General features: G+C 38.0%; 1 protein-coding gene across 2 annotated transcripts in view; it reads right to left on the bottom strand.

Moving 5' to 3' along the window:
* WWC2 (WW and C2 domain containing 2) overlaps positions 1-17853 on the bottom strand; it is a 108287-nt gene that overhangs the window by 17283 nt on the left and 73151 nt on the right. For both annotated transcript variants that reach the window (XM_069787721.1, XM_069787728.1), the window contains exons 10-16: positions 15257-15346; positions 12786-13399; positions 9120-9243; positions 6514-6594; positions 6345-6431; positions 3017-3209; positions 605-769 (exon numbers count right to left, since the gene is read on the bottom strand). In XM_069787721.1, the coding sequence (XP_069643822.1) occupies positions 605-769; positions 3017-3209; positions 6345-6431; positions 6514-6594; positions 9120-9243; positions 12786-13399; positions 15257-15346 (1354 nt within the window). The remainder of the gene's footprint in view (positions 1-604; positions 770-3016; positions 3210-6344; positions 6432-6513; positions 6595-9119; positions 9244-12785; positions 13400-15256; positions 15347-17853) is intronic.

Genomic DNA, 17853 nt, shown 5'->3' with positions numbered 1-17853 from the left:
AAAATAGATTGTTTGTAAAACGATAATGCAATCAAATATGCTCCTGTCATCCTTTAATGTCTTGTCTCTCCCTCTCATACTTGTAATACCCCCAGGTAAAAAAAAGTTGTTCTTAAAAGTTACATTTTTTAACATAGTTCTCTTAAGGAGGTATTAAAGCAGAAAAGCTTATTTAACCAGAAGAATTGGTATGTATTTTGAATAAACAGCACTTTCAGTGCAGTGGCTTTAAGTATGCAAATTAAAATAATTAATAAATAGCAATTTTTAATGTGTGCATATGAAAATAAATGGTAAATTTAAGGAAGCTCTTCAATAACATTCTTTTTAAAATGAAATACAGCTGAAGTATTTCAAATTGGAGAGCAATTTTGTATCCTGCTAAGAAGCATCAGCTCTATCCACACTTGCTAGCAAGTCTGAAACCCCATACAGGACCTACTCCCACAGAAATTCACTATAAACAAAAGTGCCTGCAAGACAACAGGGCTTTGGACCTTCAGGGGAGGACAATTCACGTATTCAAATAACCACAGTGCAACAGCACAATTAGAGGCTATGGCTTTTTTCTTGCTATTACAGTAATAGCCCACACATTGCTCACCAAGTCCAGTGAGTCCAATGACTGCTTGCTTAACAGAAACATGGATTCTTCATTTAGTTCCTTGTTTTTTTTGCCAGGAATTTGCTTGCAAGGCAACAGGTTGTACCACAGAGTACAAGTCTCATCAGAAAACGATAAATCTGCCAGACTGATCTGAGTCCCAGCCTGCACAAAATAAGAAAACAGAAGAAAATTGTTGAAATTTATTTCCTGCAAAACAGCTGAAAAAATTCTACAGTATTTATCATGTAAAATAGGCAGCACAAATTTGACATGAATCTTACTTCCCTTTTTAACTGTACAATTTTCTATTTCCCTCCACTTCTCGCTAAAATAAACAAATAAGAAGTACATGGAAAGGTCCTTCATATTGTCCATTCTGCCATCTTTTATTTCAATCTGTGGAATTTCTCCCCGCATGCACACACACAAAAACCCCTATATCACTGTAATGCACACGTCTGCTTTCTACAGCATTCAATAATGAAAAACTGCATCAATGCAACCTGCAGCATCAACTCATAGAGCAGCAAGTTTCAGTCAATTTTTCAGTTGTTCCACCACAAAAATCATCAATATGGCAAACAATAACAGATGACCTTGTTTGCTCTAACCAGCGAGGAAGCAGATGAAAAGACAGTAAAAGAGATTAACAAACCCTTTCATTTGGACAAGCACTGACATACACTGAGTTGGCACTCTGGGAAAACTTATGAAGTACTCGTGTTTGGGCTGTGCCTTGGAGATTAAAATAGTCTCTTCTTTGGCAAAGCAAATCATGTTCAGAGCTACTGGGCTGCGCACGTAGCTCTTGCCAAGACTCTCGTCATGTCACCCAGGGCTTTCTGCTGGGGGTGTGTGCTGGTCCTGGCTGGGATAGAGTTAATTTTCTTCATAGTAGTTGGTATGGGGTTATGTTTTGGATTTGTGCTGAAAACCGTGTTGATAATGCCGAGATGATTTTGTTACTGCCGAGCAGTGCTTACACAGAGTCAAGGCTTTTTCTGCTTCTCCCACCACCCCACCAGCGAGGAGGCTGGGGGGGCACAAGAAGTTGGGAGGGGACACAGCTGGGACAGCTGACCCCAACTGACCAAAGGGATATTCCAGACCATATGATGTCATGCTCAGCATATAAAGCTGGGGGAAGAAGGAGGAAGGGGTGACGTTCGGAGTGATGGCGTTTGTCTTCCCAAGTAACCATTACACGTGATGGAGCCCTGCTTTCCTGGAGATGGTTGAACACCTGCCTGCCTATGGGAAGTGGTGAAGGAATTCCTTGTTTTGCTTTGCTTCCGTGAGTGGCTTTTGTGTTACCTATTAAACTGTCTTTATCTCAGCCCATGAGTTTTCTCATTTGTACCCTTCTGATTCTCTCCTCCATCCCACTGTGAGGGAGGTGAGTGAGCGGCAGTGTGGTGCTTGGTTGCTGGCTGGGGTTAAACCACAACAAGGTGGTACGCCCAACTCTTTCTTTTGATCTTGTGATTAACTCTTATGTCTCTGGTGGGGTTTTGTTGTTGTTGGGTTTTTTTCTTCACCTTTGCATCCTGCATTCTGTTGCATTTTTGTTCCACTGCCCTCCTCTTACCTGAGGGGAAAACCTCTTACATACTGAAAAAGGCCAACACATTCCCCAGGAATTAAGTTAACTTCTACATTTTTGAAAGTGAGAGGCTGTTCCCAGCAGTTGGAGCTGATGAAACCCACCAGATTCCACCATCTCTTCAGCATGTTGTAACTAAAAATCTTGCTGTGCTACTAAGTTGGACTCATGGTGAAAAACTAAACTGAGTTGTACCAGACCATGCAAAAGCAATTTGAAAGTAAATGTCTCATCACTAATCAGGTGATGAACACAATTAACAACAAAATTTAAAAAGTGCCAGTTTCCAATAGACTGGTCTATGAATGTCATGCCTTTTTATTATTTCTACAGATCATAAAGACTAAAAAGTTGGACATATCTACAACAATGTGCAAAAATCTAATTTAGTTTGTTCTTTATTACAAGCTGTGATAATGAGGGTTTGCTTTTTTTTTTTTGGACGTACTGTGGCTCTTATTCAGCTTTTAATTTAAAATCTAGTGTTAGAGTAATGTTGCAATGAAGTTTAGGGGGATTTTTTTTATGTATAAAACTGCAAAGATGGAGCATCAATCTGTAATTAAAGGGTTAAGGTAATGCAGCGTTACAATTATCAGAACACCTCCTAAAACTTCCATCTAGGATAAGACTTCTGTATCAGGAATTTCAGAGAAAGGTAGTATTTTAAGTACTACAGCAACAACCAAGTTGTGCTTCAGAGTGTCTCCAATTACTGTGGAATTTTAGCAGCCCTGACCATCAAAAAAAGAGGGGACACTACAAACAAATGCATGCCAAAAAAAGCCAGAAATAAAACTGCATACCAAGCATTCTTCCCGACGACTTCTACTGACAGCACAAACATCTACTCTCAGCGTCTTCTGTAGCAGTGTTACTTGGGAAATGGTTACTCTGAATATCTCGTTGAATAAAATGGTTTCCATGACAGGATGAACTTTTGTGCGGAACAGGCAGCTGATATCACTTGAGCATGGAAGTACTGCTACTCTAACATACCTGCCAGTAACAAAACAAAATCTTTACTTGTATTTAAACTTGCACTTGCTGGTGACACATGATAGAAGTCGACCACAATCAACTAGAGGACTGCATGGCAAGAAAATGAAACAGCAACAAATCAGAGGTGGAATGGAAAAGAGGTGAAAGACAGGAGTGAGAAACTCCTCCTGCCCCTTGCAGAAACATTTCCCAAAAAGGAATTTCTGTGCCTGGTAAGGTAGTAGCAAGACAGGTAGCTATTTCTGTCTCTATCCAAATTTGTCCTCTGGTTTAGTACTGTGAACACTGAAAATAATGTCACAGATGGGAGGAAACATGATCTTAATTTAAAAAAAAATGAGAAAAATTTGGGTGGATGTAAAAATTAAACTCTTAGAACAATGTGAGCAGCACTGAAAAGAAGTGACGTCTTTTAATCTTTTAAAGAAACAAACAAAACAAAACCTCCAAAGAAACCAGAAAACTAAAGAAAATGAGGAAGAAAATAGCTAGGGCCATAGCTGCTTAAGATCAATTCATAATATATTAAGTGAGACTTAGAAGAATGCATCTTGCAAGCCTAAATTACAAGCACAGGGAATAACCTGAAATTGTTACACAGCTGCATTCTTTTTATGTAACAAATATGAATGGATATTAGGTGGATAAATGTAGTACTGATTAACTTCCAGGTCTCACTTTAGTAGTAGTTTCGTAAAGACATTCCTAATGCAAGTTGTACATGCCATTTACCTATTGCACACCTTCTCATACACACGAATGAGCATAGTAATTATTTTACATCTTTTTTGTGTGTATGCATTAGTCTATTTCTGGTATTGGCTGTAAATATAATTGACATTCACTGTGGAACAGAATGCAATGAAGCTAGCTACAGCAAGAATAAAAAGCGGACCAAGGAAAATTATTCTGGAAAAAACTTGTTCTCCCAAAATTTATAGTACTATTGCTATATTTTCTGGTAATGACTACGTACAGACTGCTATTACTATTAAAAACTTAGTTTTACATTAATTGACCTGAAAGAAATTAGGTCTGTGAGAAATTTTATTTTGTTATTTGAATTTGGACATAGCCTTTATTCCCCAATTATGCCAAGCCTCTTGGGATAAAGAGTAAGATCTAAGTTGCTTGGTTCACACGTATAGCCTGGATAGCAGGTATCCAGCATTTTGACAAACCCATCCCAAAGTTAAGTGGTAGTGTAATGTTATTCCAGTAATGCTGCTGCTGTGTTCACATAAATGTAGGTGAGCAATTTGCATGGTCTACTGAAAACAGCCATTTTAATAGATTAAGCAATTAGGAAACATTTAGGAAAGAGGTAGGAATCGAAGATAAAGTATATTAAAAGTATATTTTAAAGGTCATTCATTGGAGCTTTCTTTTAATAATTGTTAGCCAATTTATTGGCATCAGGCCAGAATGAGGGGTAAACAGAGAAGTAAAAGATGAATTTTTCACTGGCTTTGTTTTACAAGAGTGCTTACTTTCATTTTTAATTAAAAAATTAAAAAGTTAACCAATGCCTCAGATTTTGCTATGACAAACCTATGACTTCTGAACTGATGAAAAAATGATCCTGATGCAAATAAGTATTCAGCTAGGCTCTACCTACTCTAAAAATGAACAGCTTTTACAAACAGTGTGGAAACAGGTATCAGTAAGACCTCATGTCAAATCTATTCCTCTATGTGTAAAGGTTCAATAAAGTACTGATCTATCCAATTTGATGTTCTAGAAAATAGTTATAACATAGCATCATTTTCAGACCCAAATTTTATCATTGTACATATCTGTACATTATATACATATATGCACACAATGGCAAGTGACAGAGAAAATGCTGTTTGCGAGGTCCTTCCTTTACCCTGTCTGTCCTTTCTCCTTGTTTTGTGTAGCTTTATTTTTATTAAATCTTTTTAGCAGCAGCAGGTCTGGCCTTCTGCACTGAAGATGCTTGACAACTGTAATTACAACTTCATACTTTAATTCCTAAAAAGATGCCAGCTATGACGTAACTTTATCTTACTGAACATTTTGTTGGCATTTTTTTATATTCTACATTGTCTACTTTTCCTCCTGGCTGTGTCAATTTACTCTTCTATAGTTTTTCTATATTCTTGTGCTAAATGCTAGTGAACTTGGAAGGTCAGCAGGGGAAAGATGGAGGTCAGAGAAGGAAGGATGGTAGTAGACAACCATTTGTTATTAAAACCAAACAAAAACAAACAGAAAAAATGCCACAGGTACCCAGGCCTGTATCCCTTTCCATACATCCTTTCCATATTCAGTGGCTTCCTATTAATCTGCCAATTGAATTCAAGGTAATGGGGGACAGGAGGAAGGGGACCAGCATGAAAACCAAATTTTCCAAGTATTGAGTATGTTCTACTCTAATCTTATTAAGCTTCTCAACAGTTTAAGATAGTTTTTCAGTCTGTAAAAAAGCTCACTGAAGTACAAGGGTCCCCAAGGAGCCAAGGCAAGCTGTACTTACTTGTACAGATGAGAGTTTTGGATTAGAATCTCAGTGGTAACATTTACTTATTCAGTCATTTTTGTTCATTTCCTACACATGATTTCCACTGTAATTACTTTTAGACCTTTCATATTGATCCAATTCAACACAAGAACTAAGTCTTTACAGACCTCTAAGCTCCAGTTGTTAGGGATGGTGTATCTCAATGTGGCTGTGCTTGTCTGCTTGCAATTTATCAATTCACCCCTCACCATTAAAAGCTCACTTAAAAGACATATACTATTTTAACATCATTTTACATCAAAATGCCACATAAATGTAAAAAGACAAGATTCTGAGCTGAAAGAATGGCAAAGTATCAAAAGAATGTTTTTAGTAACTACAGAATAGCTGTTCTGTACTCACAAAGCTACAGAATGTTTAAAAACACTAAATGAAGCATCATTTAAAAAAATCCTTTTTGTTCCACTTTAGTGCAATGTGCAAATTTCCTGATAACTTCTTTTCTTGCAGCATTGCTGGAATATGTAAAAGCTAAGTACTACTACAGTTTTAAAAGTTTAAATCAATCCATTCCTTTGGAGAATTTGTACAATTTATTATTATATTCTCATATTTCAACACTACTGCTCAGTGATTGTTTGACTTACACTTTAGAGCCAAGGGGGACAGAAAACGCTGGAAGATTTCTGAGCTGTACTATGATTATCACAAAACTTGAATTGCTGTGGTCATATCTGTCAAAGAAAGGACAACATGAGGAAGTTTACTATTCACATTTATGTATGAACAGAAATATTCCCTTTGCTGGTTACTTACCTGAGTCCTATTTGTACCTGGGCAGCCTCTAAAGTTGTCGCGTCATCTTCACTATATACGACGTCCTCAGTTTCATTTGGTCTAGGGCAAACAGGCAAATACTCAAATTTAGGAAAATTATAATTAGCTTGCAGCAATAATTAAGGTATGCATACACAGAATGTATACACATTCTCCTAAAACAGGCTGACTTAATTACAGTGTGCACTCCAAATGAGAATTTCAGAGCCTACACAATAGCAATGCCCGTTTTAGACACAATCGCTGCCTGAACAGTTTGACAACTCCAGTAATGAGTCAGAAAGGCCTTAGGCTGATTACTGAAGCAGGCCAAACTAACAGGCAAGAGAAAAACTCATGACATTTTCCTATGCATACTTAGTACTTCTTTATCCCCCTGAATACAAAATTGGAAATTAAAATTTGTAATAAACATCAGACCACACGTAAACTGGATATGAAATACTGCTTTGGAGAATACTTGAGAAGCAGGAGCTCTGTAAAATAAAGAGGTTTCTGTGCAAACAAGAAGCATCTTTCCTCTGAGCCTGTTTTTGGAACCATTCAAAGAACCAGAGGGACTCAAGTCTTGCAGCTGAAGAGCAACTCTAGCGTTGAATGGAATTACAGAGAATCCATGTGGCAAAATAATTCCAGTCATTTTCTGGAAGGTTTGAGTGAGGATGTTGTATTAATGTGTTTCATTGATTTTTAAAACTAGACTTTTGGAATCAATAAACAAGATTAAGATAGAAAATGTCAAGACAGGAAATGTGGAGAATGACACAGACATCCCACAAGACATGATAGCATTATTTAAGACGCTGCATTTAGAGGTTTCCTTTTTATTATTCATTTCCTGGCTGATGGCTAATTTGATGTGAGTGTATTTACTCCCTCCCCTGCCTTACATTACTCAATACAAACAACTGGTCTATATAGCAGAAATCACTGTACTGTAACTTCAGGAGCATACTGACAAATTGTAAGTCATTCCATACACAGTGCTCATAAAGACACTTCTACTAAATATAAGCAACTCACACAGAGGCACTCATTACCTCTTCATTACTTCCTATTCAGTAATAATTAAGAGTAGCCACACCTGGAACTATCATGGAATAACTAGAGTCTGTAAATCCTAGCTTGCACAAATGGCAATAGTTTCCTTTTGTACGCAGGCTTAGGGGATGCAACTGCCTTCGCCTTCTTTCCTCTTTTCCGCAGTAATGACAGGAAGACGACAGGAATTTGTTCTGTTTTCCACCTATCCACTACTCGTAGTCATTGGAGGACTAAAGACTTGCTCCATAGAACACCCACTGCTTTTGGTCCAATGTCTGTTCATTGCTATCCACTGGTCTTATAACTGGAGCAAACAGTAAATTTTGATCACAGTGGCTCAGAATTGAAATAAAATGGAAAGACAAAAATGGTTATTGAACCAAAATACACAGTCAAAGCCACTCAGTCAAGTGAAAGCTAAGTTTTTAATAGATGGGAGTTTATTTCAGCCTAAGAAGTTGCATTACGTCTAACTGCAGACATAGAGCAAACTAATACTAGGTTTCAGAGTTCAGGGTGAAATATGGGTCCATGACCTAAGATGAGATTGAATGGGCATTGTAACACTTTAGGAGAAAACCCTTTGGATTTCAGCTTTTTTATTTGGTCTCATCTATTTTTATTACCTTTTAATTTGTGAAAGACTTGACAAGTAGAAGTAATTTTATCAGAGGCCAATAAAACCCATTTATGATATCATAATGCACCTTTACCTGTGCTAATATAAAAACATTTAGCCTGGCAACAGAAGACATGCAACTACGTCTTTGTAACAATACTGCTAAACCATCTCTATCTAAATATTCAAAAGGACAAAAAATTCTTAAATGTCAACAACTTGCCAAAACTGAGGTGAAAAATAAATATTTTGGTTTCTCTCATAGTTTGCAATAGTCTTCTAACACGCAGTCTAAAGTTCATTGTTCTCCCTGCCAGAAAACAGACAATACTATATAAACTAGTATGAAGAATCCTGTAGAAGTTATGTCTTGTCAAAAAGCAACAACAGCAGATACATTTCTTATATCCTTTTCACCACAGCAAAGCAAGAACATTAAACTCTGACCTGGCTTATTTTTATACCAACATTACAACTGAGGATTTTCTTATCTTTCCTATATCCTCTTTTTTAAAAAAGAAAATATTCAAGCAAAATGCTATGCAATCTTAAGACTGTATGTAAACAATACAAGAAGTAACAAGAGTCACTCTGAGTAGAGTCAATATAGCCACATGGCAGAACCTGTGTAGTTTAAATCCAGCTTTTGTCCTAGGAACAATTCTAGCAAGAAAAACCCCAAGAGTAGAAGGTAGTATATGAATGCTATTCAACCAAGCTATATAAGCACTCTAATGCAAATTTATTAGCTTAAAAAACCCCTTCACTGTTTGGCAAACATGCCTTCCTTTCAATATGAAAGTACAAAATATTTATAAAAAAAGGCAAGACAGATAAACTACTTATGCTGGTATTATATAACTGCTTATAGATATATTTAGATTTTTGGTGGAATTTGGTTTGCATTATTTCTCAAACCTACTGTTTCACAGAAGCTTCATATACACCACTATCTCCAGCTACAGACTCATCGGACACGGCAGCAGATACACAAGCTGTTTTCTCCTCAAGCAGGTGACTAGCTGTTTTTCTCGGTAAGTCAACACCTACGAAAAGAAAGAAAGAAAAATCAGTCTAAGAGATTAATAGTCAGAAAGAGAGAAGCGCATAGATTAGAACATCGTCAAGTTGAAAGAGGTGACCCTTAACTGAGTATCACAGAGTAGTTTTGTTCCACATCATTAAACATTCTGAGACTGTACTGCTGTTATCACATATTCTGGCTAGGGATATAGCCAAACTGATGAACTTGAAAATGTACAACTATTATTCCTTCCCAGAGATACAGGCTCCTATCATCACCCGTATCTGTTGAGCTAGTTATTATCCTTCATTATTAACCCTCATTATCCTGATCTTTAAACCTGTATTTGCCACGTTCACATTCTGCACTGTAGTAACACTTCGGCTACATGCAAAGTGCTTGCCTACTGTTTATTAAATATTCAGAAGTCAGACAGACACCCTCTCCTCAGTGACATAACTGCTAGAAATTAAAAATCCCCTCCAGCTTACTACATCAAAAACTTTTTATGCTACAGTCTCTTTACTATCAACTACTACTTAGCTGTAATCTTCAAATCGCATTCATATGCTAGTGCTATGCAATGAAAAAGCTGCACTCACAAAAAGCCACGTTCTGCAGCATAGTAAGTTGAGGGCCTATGCAGTACTTTTATCTGCCAAGGGGTGAGGATATTGTTATGCATTATCATCCCCACCTGAATCATGACTTTACATCTTGTTAAGATGTTTAAAATGTAAGGCTTCAGATTAGATGATTGATTGCTGCATTTGTGCGTTTATTTATGGCAGTAGGAATGCTTTTTCCTTGATGATGAAGTGCTCTTTCCCTTCCCCCCGCCGCCACGTGAGGGGTGAAGGTGATGACATGATTTATTGATTACCCTTAGGAATTACCACAGCAGCCTGAATTGACTTTGACAATGACAGAGACTGACTGTGGAAGAGCTACATGATATTCCAACTTGGTTTCTGACAGCAGAGACATGTGCAGAGGAGCAAATATCTGCATGGTTCACCTGTACAGAAAAGTCAGAGACAGACAGAGAAGCAGGTAAGCACTGCATCTAAAGAGCCAATGCAGATTATTACATCAAAATACTAGCTATACTGTCTTCAGGTATGTTTGTCTACCTCCAAGTTAAGATTCAACAGTATTCAGATTTGTAGTTTTGTAAAACTTAAGTGTGAGCTGAAATTTTCCATGCAGGTTTTATGCCTCCAGCTGAGTTTGTTGAAAACCTTCCCGTTCAGCATTGCAGCAGTTCCAAGAATGAAATTGGAGTAAAAACACCGTACCAACCCCAGGTCTGTGTCTCCCTGCTAATTTAATGAAGCCTCACCGTAAGGCCCATTTTACTATGGAAATTAGAGGTACTGAAGTATAATTAATTAATAGCTGGCTTTTCAAAATTTGCCTGCTTGTTTTGGGAGTCTTAATATAGACTTAAAGATGATTTTTATCACATATATGACACTACATGAGGAAGTATCAGTATGAAAAATCACAGCACGAATTTGTATTTAAAAATCATAACTACCTATAGACTTAAAAGACACCCTGACACTATCCAGAATAACAGGTAGTCAAAAAAGCTCAAAAATTTTAGACAACCACATGATGCCTTTGAAAATAATGATCTAAAGAAGTAAATTTAAAAAAAAAATTCTGATTCCTCATAGCCCTATATGTTCCCAAATCCCAAACCATCTTAAATTCAGTTCTCAGACTAGATAAGTTGCAGCCAGATTGCAAAGACAGACAGACCGAAAGTTGTTATTTTGGAAAGGATATGCTGCTGAAATATGGGCAGGAAAATTAATTACTTTCTCCATCTTTTATAATACAGCTCTAAAGCAAAATAACTACTGTGTTTCACTATACTCAAAAGAAAAAGGACCAAATGACCTCCCCCTTCCCCCAAATGCCCTTCCATGTTTTTCCACTTTGCATTTCACAGGTTCAGACCATTCGGACATCAGTCAATTTCTTTTTTTCTTTCTGCACAGTTAGACAGAGGGGGGACTCCCAGCTTGTACTATGTATACCATACATTTCTCTTCTGGTGCCACACTGTTCTGGTCAATATTGAAATTACTACAGTACTGCAGTAAGCTAAGCTAATTAACCGACAAGTTACAACAATCCATTGAGAGAGATATATATAGAGAGATGGAAAAAACCCCAAATTTCTCATTAAAATATGTCTGTATCAATATGTCCAGGTACTTTTACTAAAAACTGGCAAAGTCCAGGCACAAGAGTTCAAGCTTAGCAACAAATCTGGACAAGGCACTCTCTAGAGCTAGGCTGTATTTATTCTAAGACACCCAAACTCCTTAGTTAGCCGCTTCACTATCAACTTAGGCCCAGAAACATGGAACTGGGAACACTAGGTGCTGATCAGGTTTCAAACAGGGCTGCCAGTGCTCAGCACTACTGGAAATCTGGCTCCCTCAGTTCTTCCTTGGGAAAACCAAGCCACTGTGTAACAAATGTTTGCAACATAAAGACAATGACACAGAATGCCACTAGAAAAGTCAATAAATGTGCAGAGAAAGGACAACGTACTGTCAACCCTAACAAAAGGCAGCAAAGTCAACTCTAAGACTGAGGACAAGCCATCAATTCCTGACAGCTGTGATTTTTGAAGTTCTCTGCCAAAGGCTTTGACGATGTAAGATGACTAAGTATGTTGCAGGGCTTTTACTGCAGACTAGAAGTGGAATTCATTACACCTAATTCAGTCATCTCAAAGTTAAAGTTAACTAGTTACTAAGGATACCTTGATAACTCACAGGGTCATTCATCCCATCTTCCTTAAAGGGAAGTATGTTTTAGGATGAGATGACTCATCCTTTTGGAAGTTACCCACAGACTGCAGGGGGAGCCTAAACTAGCTTAGGAGCTCTGTTCTAACTCAGACAGATAAAAGCTAAAAGCTACGAAATCCACGTTAAAAATGGGGAGACTCTCACTGTAACTTACATGGCATGCGGTCACTTGTCTTTCTCAACTCACATAAAAAAAGTGAAACACAGATCTTTCAGCAACAGCAGGTTCGAATAACTAGATATACATACACACATAAAAATTCTAACTCTTTTAAGTCCAGAAATCTCTTTTATTGAGGATGTCAGTTTGTAACTTACTCTTCAGTGAGAAACAAGGTATCTGATTTCAAGTTACCAAAAACCAGCAAAGGGTATTTTTGCTCTATCCCCATACATCCTGACAACACCTAGGAATACCACACATGCTCTGTGTCTTCAAGATCCCGCTTTAGGTTCTTCTGTTACTTTTTCATGACAGAGTCTGCAACACATGAACTTTCCTTCTGAGACAGCTACTGAAAATGCAGCAGGAATCAGGGTGATCGTAGCTCTCTGCAGCCTAAAGTAGAAGTTATGTAACGTCCATCAGAATTACTGCCTGCCTGCCATAGCAAATGTAGGCTGATCAAGATACTCTTCAGTTACATGAGGTACCTCCCCATTCAAGAGCCAGCTGTTAGTTCAAAATTTTCATGTTACATATACATTTGACAATAGATTTTTTTATTACCTGAACTTCCTTCATGTAGAGAAGGCAGAGGCTGCCTAACGCCTTCATTAAGATCTTTATCATCTGTAGGAATCCGAGATCCTGCTCTAGCTTCAGAGTCCAATAATATTTGGTTCTCACAGAGACTAACGCCTGCAAAATCACCCAAAAGGTCACAGTCTTCAAAATCCGTAGTGAGGTGATGCAGAGGGGAATTTTGAGCTGACATTGAAAATGCAGCTTCTAAAACCAAAGGGGAGCCTGGAGGGGACAAGGAAGACAGGGAGGATCTGGAAGACAGTGATGTCACAGATTTGGGAGGTTCAGTCAATTTGGGATGGTCTGCAGCTGAATGAGAGTCACTGTAACCCAGTCTCCCATGGGAACTGACCACTTCATTTTCATGAATAGTCGTGATAGGCCCCGAAGGAATGTAACCACTTTTTTCTTGCAATATGAAGTCAAGTTTATACTGGTAGTCCAAATCTGTTATTTGATCGCCTTGGTTATAGTAGAGATCCGTGGAGCTGAGTGAGTTTAATGACCCTCTGCTTGATGTGTTCAGAGATCCCCGGCTGGATGCCAGAGATCCCAAACTGCTCCCTGAAGACACAGATAATGTACTAGCTGAGAGGCTGCAAAGAAAGCACAAACAGGTACAATGATGTTACTAAACTAAACAAGCACAAAACGGTACAAGGAGAGATAAGATTGACTGGAGCTGCACTATAACGATTTACAACTGAATGCTGCTTGGAGCATTACGTTTTTTTAAGCACCCATACTTGGCTTACATCAGTGTGCCCAACCTGCACACTATCAGGGCAATTTGTCCAGCTTACTGCCTGTTGCCAAAGCCCCTTTTCTTCTGGAGAAGGCTGCAGATTTGACAAACGGGTCCAGCAGTAACAGCAGCCTTCTCAGCTGCTATATTCCCTCAAAGATCTGCTCCACTCTGATGTGGGGGCTCACGGGGTCAATGTGACTGGAAAGAGATCCCCGGGAGGGAGGTTATGGCAGCAGAGGAGTGCTGCCACATCTAGAGCAATTTATGCAGCCTGCCTTCTGCCCAAGCACCTGGGAAAGATGGCAGCTAGAAGGAGACAAGTTATAGCAGAACAGCTTCATATCTGTCAGACAACACACACTCTACATGCCCGGTAAAGGCAACTACATAAGCATGGCCAAGGCTGTAACATGCAATCTTCCCTTGTTAATAATAGAAGATAAGGAGCCCTGCCAGGCCAGAGAAAGCAAGTGTTACTGCCTTGGCTCAGGAGGACTCTACCGGGAAAAAATGTCATGAAAAATAATTTAAGGCAGCCCCTTCTAAACACTTAAAAGATGCCTACTGGACAACAACAGAGCTATCGACTTCAAAAAATTTTGCCACTGAGCTAGAAAACTGCTTTTAACAGGACAAAGAGATTCCCAAAAGTCCAAACATGAGCACAAAATACTTACAAAAAAAAACCCCAAAAACATTTAAAAGACTCTTTCCCTAACTAATCACCAATCAAGATGCAATTTACGGGATCTGGCTGAGATGTCTGAAATAGCTAAGCCAGCCTAGATCCCAGGAATAGGATGGTATGGCTTATTGTGAGAGGACCTTTATAGAATGCTTCAAAACATTTTTCCTCTTAAAGCCCTGTTTTGATTTCTAAGAGAACAAGTAACCGTTAATGCATTGTCTGATTGGTGTATCCTACTGGGATATGCAAGAAAATTCAGGATTTTCTAAATAAATATAATGGACACGTGGTTTGGTAGCCCAGGTTAACAGTCCAGAATTGAGAGAAACTCTTCCCTAGGACCAGTTACATGTATCATTAAATATTGGAATTCCCATCAGAGCAATGAGTTTGAGTTCACAGTTGCTGTAACTGATTACTTTTTTGTTATCACTATGAATTTCATAAACCCAGAGTCAGATTTTGAATCAATGACTGTCAGGAAAAAAAATATCCTGCTGAGGATACATTTCCATCTACAGAAAGCGTACGTCAATGTTGCAGAATAAAACCAGAATCAACTATTCACATAAGTATTTTCATGCATACACTCATTAAGTCTCTCCAGTTATTACATAGAACAAAGGCTACAGTTCTAATAACTCTTTTTAGACAGAACTCTGACAAAGCATTTGGTCTCCTCAATGACAGGATTTTGAAGATATGACCAATTAGAGAATTCCTGATTTATTTATTTTTGTACACTGAAGCAAAATAATGTCTGCCTGCTTAGTTATGGAAGCTGTGCAAAAAATCCATTCAATCCAGTCTTGAGTGCTTACTGAAATTATAAAGGTACACCAGGTTTGCATGGTGGCAAAACGCTTGAAGCTATTACACTTGCATTTTCTTCCTTAAATATTGAACACATTTTGTTCAGCTTCCAGCTAACAGAAAAACCTAAGAATGAAGTTGAGACATCCAGGTCCATTAGACTGTTGCTGAAAACAGGTTTTCAATTATGCAGTACAGTCTCACCTCCTAAGTTGTGAATGCAAATAAGTAGTTAACTTCGTAGTTTCTTCAAGTTTCTGTACCAACTCTTTTCTTCTCTCTTCCAATTTGAGTCTGGAAAGAGACGTACATATAAGTACAGGAAAGCATTACAAAATAATCCGGAGGCTAAAATACTTTATAGATAAGACAGAAACAAAGTGAACATCCCTCATATTTTCATCTAGTTGCCAACTACTAAAATCCAAGAGACTGTGTTAGCTCTCAGTCCTATGGTAAAACCCTAACCACTTCAGCAGAGTGACTTCACCTGCAGAATACTAAGCACTGTTACAAACCTGCTAAGTGTACAAGCAAGCAGTGTTGGTACATTCACACTGTACCAAGGGGAATGTGCACCCAATAAAAGAGCAACACATGAGCACTGGGAAAATAGCTGCAACTTCAGGAAAATAAGATCTGCACTGATACAGTTTTCAAAAGCCATGCTGTAGACTGGCTCCTCACTTAATACAGTTTCAGAAAAAAACCCCAAAGAACATTAATACCAGTATTAGTGCTAATAATGGTAACTTGGGGTAGCACTGCAGGAAGTTTAAAATTAAAGCACTCCCTTTGATCTCAGATTCTTCATATAGAGACAGAGCACAGAAAAATCAAAGCAGCATTCAAGCACAATCTTCTGAGACAATGGACCATATTTAGGAGTCCTTGGTAAAGATTTCTACAACCTCAACAGCTTTGTCATCACCTCAGAGCCACATAGCATTGTAATGCTCATTATCAAGGTTCACCTTTATGAAAAAGCAGGATATATTGCCTCCTGCAACATTATCCAGTGCAGCTCTAAAACCATGAATGGTGGAACTCTCCCATTCCTTTTGGCTGGCTGCTAGCAGAAAGGATCCACTAACCTTTACAGTGATTTTTTCCTTTTATAATTCCCTTTTATCACTCCCATTTACAACACCAAATAAATTGCTTTCCCTCAGTGGATTCAGCTAAAACCCTCCTGTAGTTGTGGATTAGTATATTCTCCTCTAGCCCTTGCTCAGTCAACTGATACATGTCACAAGTTCTCAAGCAACTAATCTGAAAGACAAGAAATTACCTCCCTTCCTTTAAAAAAAAAAAAAAAAAAAGAGAGAGAAAAAGAAAAAAAAAAGGTTGATGCTCATTCTCAGAAACTGTTCCTTTGGCCTTTCTGGCATCTCAAGGATGTATAAATTAAAATTCAAAGCAGAGAACACTTCAGAGAACAAAAACCAAAAATCAACCATTGCTTTCTTATGCAAAGTGAATGAAATACTCCAGAGTTCCCAGAATTCACTCTCTTTGAGTGTCAGATACCAGTAAAAAGACATTAAGTCCTCAATTTAGCAAAGCATGAAAAGCACTTGCTTACACCCATGCTTATTCAGCGAGCAAATCTGGGTTATGCAAAGGTGAATAAGTTACCCTGAGGTCAGCCAGGGTGTGAACTTCCACTCCACTGCCTACACTGCGTGTGCTCTTACACCACAATAATATGTTCATCTACCAATACCTGCTAAGACTGTTAAAAGCATACACAGTATTTCATTCTCTGCTCAGGAAGACACACGCACGGGTTTCCAAACCAAGAATTATGCTCATCTATGGTATCAGATACTCTTTCCTACCATTCTACTATTTATCAATGCCTTCTATCTTTTAAAGCTTAATCTATCCTGCTTTTCCCAAGCAAGAGTGCTCTTCACTAGCTCTTTTGTGGCTTTTCAGTAGTAAACTATCATATTTTATCTTCAAGGAAAAGGCACAAAAATTGCTGTATGTGTTCAACTACTAATGGCAAAAGACAAGAATGAAAATTAAAAGCTTAGGAACTTCTCTGACTGGAGTCCTCAAAACAGACACCTATAGCTGATCCACTGAATTTGTACTATTAAACTAAAAGGTTTGTTTTTCTTCAAAGCACAAGCAAAAGTTTGTTTTCCTTTACTATCTGAAGGAGGTTGACAAAATGTAATTTATCCCATATAATCCAGCTCCTGAAAATAAATTCTTTCCTGGATGTAATTTGATCTACTAGTAATTAAAGAAGTAGTATTAATACCTGTAAGGAAATTTCAGAAAGATGTTAGTAACAAGTCACAAACACAAGCTAGATGATGAAATCGCTCCTGGAAGTTCCAAGACATACAGGAAATAATTTTACTATCTCACAACAAATTGAGATTCAAGGAAATTTTTTTCATTCTACATCAGGCCAAATGAAAAAAACCAACCAAACAAACAACAAAACCACCCCCAAAACTTTCAAACAATGAACCTTCCTTCTTTATAGCATTAGCATAAGCAGGAACTTTAATATCCCCAAGACTATGTAAACACGTAAACAACCATCACATTATCTATTCTGACATGGGCCTTTCTCAATCTCTCCTCTTTGCACCCCTCCTATCTAAATTAGCCTATTACTCACTCGTTGCAGGAGCAACTTGAGTGTTTGTGAGACATCTTTCTCTAGTTTTGATCTTAAATTGTAACATTGCTGAGAGGGGCACAGAATCTTAAAAAAAATACATTAGAAAGTTAAAGTGCACATACGTCACCTTTCAATGTAAACTTATGTGGACATG

This window comes from Haliaeetus albicilla, chromosome 1, assembly GCF_947461875.1.
Source record: "Haliaeetus albicilla chromosome 1, bHalAlb1.1, whole genome shotgun sequence".
Classification (NCBI taxonomy): Eukaryota; Metazoa; Chordata; class Aves; order Accipitriformes; family Accipitridae; genus Haliaeetus; species Haliaeetus albicilla.
Note: the sequence above shows the minus strand (reverse complement) of the source record. Positions and strands in the feature narration are given on the sequence as shown.